The sequence below is a fragment of the Engraulis encrasicolus genome, chromosome 2 (assembly GCF_034702125.1).
Source record: "Engraulis encrasicolus isolate BLACKSEA-1 chromosome 2, IST_EnEncr_1.0, whole genome shotgun sequence".
Lineage (NCBI taxonomy): Eukaryota > Metazoa > Chordata > Actinopteri > Clupeiformes > Engraulidae > Engraulis > Engraulis encrasicolus.
The window spans coordinates 35943517-35948516 of record NC_085858.1 but is presented as its reverse complement, the minus strand read 5'-3'; the positions used below and the strand labels follow the sequence as shown (position 1 = coordinate 35948516).

The 5000-nt window shown below is 47.5% G+C and overlaps 1 protein-coding gene across 4 annotated transcripts in view; it reads right to left on the bottom strand.

Annotated features, from left to right (window-relative positions):
* arhgap27l (Rho GTPase activating protein 27, like) overlaps nt 1-5000 on the bottom strand; it is an 83186-nt gene that overhangs the window by 49361 nt on the left and 28825 nt on the right. For all 4 annotated transcript variants that reach the window (XM_063187692.1, XM_063187693.1, XM_063187695.1 and 1 more), the window contains exon 2: nt 4433-5000. This exon is cut by the window's right edge and continues 727 nt beyond it. In XM_063187692.1, coding sequence (XP_063043762.1) covers nt 4433-5000 — 568 coding nt within the window. The remainder of the gene's footprint in view (nt 1-4432) is intronic.

Sequence of the window (5000 nt, the reverse complement as noted above, 5' to 3'; positions counted from 1 at the left end):
TGTCAGGTACAGATCGTACACTCTCTCATTTGTGGAGTACAGTACAACACCTGATGGATTGTCTTTAGCCAAGGCAGCAGCTTGACATTCTTGTGTGTGCGTATGTGGTGTGTGTGTGTGTGTGTGTGTGTGTGTGTGTGTGTGTGTGTGTGTGTGTGTGTGTGTGTGTGTGTGTGTGTGTGTGTGTGTGTGTGAGAGAGAGAGAGAGAGAGACAGAGAGAGAGAGAGAGAGAGAGAGAGAGAGAGAGAGAGAGAGAGAGAGAGAGAGAGAGAAAGAGACAGAGAAAGAGACCGAGAAAGAGACAGAGACAGAGACAGAGACAGAGACAGAGACAGAGACAGAGACAGAGACAGAGTTCTGTGGAGTAGTAATGGTGAAGCCAGACGTCCATCAGGTGAAACTAACCCCAGGCCTCCCGTGAAAACAAAACCTTTTACTATCATCCCTCCACCCTCAGGGCACGGACCCAGGAATGGTGGAAAAAAACATGCACGCACGCACGCACGCACGCAGGCACGCACGCACGCACGCACACACACACGCACGCACACGCACACACACACACACACACACACACACACACACACACACACACACACACACACACACACACACACACAGGGACGGGTCATGACTCTATGGGGCCCCGGGCCAGACAAGAATAAAGGCCCCCCTCCAGATGTTAGAGACCCTATATTGTTGGGCATTCAGGTGTTTTTCCCCTGAAAATATGTGAAAATAGAGTTGTTAAAAGTGTGATTTTACACAACATGAGAATGGACATTTAGAGGATTGAGCTTCAGGGCCCTCTGGACTCTTGGGCCCCTGGGCCTGGGCCCGGTAGGCCCTTGCAGTAATCCATCCTTGCACACACACACACACACACACACACGCACACGCACACACACACTAACCCCATGGCCCGAGGGACAGTGAAACTCACGTCCGTGCTCCTCTCTATACCTGCACGCTTTCCTCATAAACAGACTCACTATCATGGACTGGCCTTCATCTTGAAGTCCCAGGTACAGTAAATGGACCCCTGTGTCAGAGTGGTTTTTGTTGCAGCCCCCCCACGAAAGGCTCCAGTGTCCAACTGCAGTATTGTGTGTTACTGACTTATACAGACACATCTGAGAAACCTCTTATGGACTCACTGGTGGGGGGTTTTATTTTTATTCTTATCGCACACAGACATTGTCAGTCATGGAAAGTTTTTGGCGGAGAAGAATACTAACGGCACAATGTACTTCATGAAGAGATTATGGGACAGTAAGAGCTTGAGCGAAACCTATGGAGAAATACTTAGCCCTCGCCCGACTGTAGGATGAACTGATCAGATGTACTGATGCTGTGGTGCAATCGGTTGTAGAAAGAGTAGTAGTATAGAATAGAATAGAATAGAATAGAATAGAATAGAATAGAATAGAATAGAATAGAATAGAATAGAATAGAACAGACAGACAGACAGGTAATTCTTTCTCACCACCATCACAAACTTGTCACAGCCAACATATAGAGTAGAGTAGAGTAGAGTAGAGTAGAGTAGAGTAGAGTAGAGTAGAGTAGAGTAGAGTAGAGTAGGGCAGGGTGAAGTGAAGTGGAGAGCAGAGTAGAGTTGAGTATTAGAGTAGGTTGGAGGAAGAGTCCCATGTCACAGATGTGTGTGAGTGTGTGTTTGCTCGCATGTGCGAGCCTGCATTCGTGTGTGCATGTGTGCGTGCTTGTGTGCGTATGTGTGTGTGTATGTGTGTTTGTTGTGTGTGTTTTGTGTGTTAGAGGTACTTTGAGGGTGCTGGTCCCTATTAGTCGAAGAGAGTCTGTCTAGCATATAGACTGTCTGTGCTTCCCAGGCCTGTTCCCAGGGTGAGAACTTTGAAGTTGTTTTGCACTGTATTTCGCTCTCCCAGCATGAGCGACCGTGGCTGTGTTTTGGTTCATTTCATATTCAGACAAAGTCTGCCGCTGCCATGAAACACAACACCGCAGCTGGGAAGGGTTGCGCTCAGCACGCAGCCGCACAATAAAAAGGGAGTGACTTTGCAGGAATCTCTGTTTTTTTCCCCTCTCCAAAGCCAGCACAAGTAACAATGGAGCTCCTGGAGTTCCCCGAAAGGAGCGCCACAGCACCTCCCTGTGGTCACCTTTGGAACTGGCCCACAGAAAAAAAGGAAAAGACAAAAGGAGGAGGGAAACGAAGGGACCTGCTTGCCATCACCAGAGAGCGTCAGCGCTGTGACTCATCTGGATGTTTGTTGATGTGTGCAGACAGGATATGTGACAGTCATTCAACAGATGCTCAATTCGAAACAAAGCAAGGAGGCGTTTATAATCTCCAGGAAAACAAAATCCTCTTGTGTAGTATCAAGTGTGTGCACACCACACGCACACGCACGCACGCACGCACGCACGCACGCACGCACTCACGCACACACACACACTCACACACACACACCAACCACCACACATAGCGCATTGCAGGGGACGACTGCCACCAAAAACAAGGCTGATAAACGCTGTCATTCCAACCGTAAGCCTTAAACAAACAACAATTTCCCATCCCTGGCATTCCAGAAGCAGATAATCAATTTCCCAGACTGTAAGAAAAACGTTCTTCAGACATTTCTGGTACATTGAGGCCTACCAAAAATGCAGAGGAAAATAAACACTGGAGCAGGGAAAGTGGATGATTAGTCTGACCGGACCTCTGTAGTACATTCATCAAAGTATGATATTGCTTTAAAATCCAATAACTTAGGTCAACATAACACAATTTATTTCACCTCTGATTTTATTCTTCATTGTAGCCCCTTAATGCAAGCCGTACCATCTGAGGTCATTGAAATGTTAATTACCATAGTGCTACTCTTCTATGACGTCACAGGGCCTTTGGTAATGCACTATACGACCAGAGAGAGTAGAAAGAGAGAGGTTCCATTGGCCCATTGTTTACGGGTTCTATTATTGCAAGGGGGAGAGGGGGGAAATCCCCCTTTAGGCAGACCTAGGCAGACCTAAGGACTGTTCTATTCAATGGTAGGAGTATTATGACACGCCCCATAGCAACATATCAACCCATAATGCCCATAGCAACATATTACATTGGCATATCTCTATATACTTAAAGAATCTCTGATACGACTCAGTCACTGCCATTCTAGTGACAGTACATTTATGACGCCAGGTGCTAATCAGGTAAACCTTTGCTAATGTGGTAACAAAAACCAAACCTCTAACCAAATGTGCCTACCTGTTGACTATCTGTTTCTCTCAAAACTAAAGACAAACTAATCATTGCTTACTAGAACACACAGTGAGAAGTAATTTGTTATAGTTTCTGATTTCACCTCAAGTTATTTGTAATTTTGTCAACATAAAAAAAACAAATGGGCTAAGCGTGACAACAACATATCAGTCAGTCATAATACAAGCCGTGCTCCTGAACCTTGGAACACCCAGCAGTGTCAGGCTGCTTAAGGCAAAGCATTCCGCAGGAGGAGCAAGCATGCTGGAGCATGTGCCATTCCCTGCAGAACGTGTGCTATTCCAATATGGCCGTCCATGCAATTTCACAGTGGCTTTGGTCTGATGAAAGTGACACAGTATGCTGGATCTCAAATCGTGCACTTGTGCACTTCAGTGTTCATGTTTCTGTGCGTATGGCGTATTAGTTACATACTGAAACATAGTGCCCGAAGTGCCCAAGTGCGCCATTTGAGATCCAGAAATTGACTCCCATTTGACATTGCCTCTGTACATTGACACTTTCATTCTGTAGCTTGTTCTGCCTCTTGGCCAGCACACTCATAAAGAAGAGGTCATTAATTTCAATGGTTCTCGTAAAATGAAAATGAATTTTAAAAAAATGTCTAGCGATCACACAGCCCAGTGTGTACACAACAAAAGAGTAATCCGAGTAGAGAAATGGCTACAAGGATAGCACCTGTGTTGACATACATGTGGACATACATACTGTACATGTATACATGAGTATACATTGCTTGAGCTGGCCTAGCCCCAGGGCAGACTCTTGACATGTTGTTTAGTTTGTTGTTGTGTTAGTTTAGTTTGTGGGTGTGTGTGTGTGTGTGTGTGTGTGTGTGTGTGTGTGTGTGTGTGTGTGTGTGTGTGTGTGTGTGTGTGTGTGTGTGTGTGTGTGTGTGTGTGTGTGTGTGTGTGTGTGTGTGTGTGTGTTGTGTATGTACTCTTTATTTAAAAAAACCCCAAAAAAACCTAACCCCTCTTTACAATTGCACTTGTTGTTCTGTATATTTCCTGTGCACTCTGTATTTGCTTGTGATGTTGGCTTGATTATGTCCTCTTTTGAAAGTCGCTTTGGTTATAAAGCATCTGCCAAATGCAATGTAATGTAATGTAATGTAAAGTAATAATGTTACATGTGTGTTATTGTTCCACCTGTGGTGTGCTTACCTTTCCGTGTGGAGGCACGGCGGGCGGGACAGGTAGACAGGTGTGGTGTGTGGAGCCAGACTCTGGCAGGGCGGGTGCCGGGATCAGCGCCGGCGCCGTCTCCGACACGGGCGAGCCGTCTAGGTTCAGGTTCAGGTCCAGGATGGACTCGTAAATGTTCTCTGAATCCGGCGAGCGGTCCGGTTCCGTGCTCGAGACGGATTCCGAGTCGGGCTCCAGAGGCGAGACCGGCTCTGGGGACTCCTCCTCCCGTAGCGGCACCTCGCTGCCCAGAGCCTTTATGATGGGCAGGTCCACGGGCTTCCCCTGGATGGGTCGGTGAACCGGGTCGGCCGGACTGAAGCTGGGCACCCGAGGCTTATGGGATAGGTCCTCTATGGCAGGAACGACGGGTAGTATGACAGCAGGAGGAGCAGGAGCAGGAGCCGCGTTAGACCCCCGCGATCCACCTCCAAAGAAACTAAGCCTCTTCTTCTGAGACGAGGAAGAGGAAGAGGATGACGAAGAGGGAGCATGCTCCTGCGTTCCGGAACCTCCTCCTCCTCCCCCTCCTCCCCCTGCCAGCGCA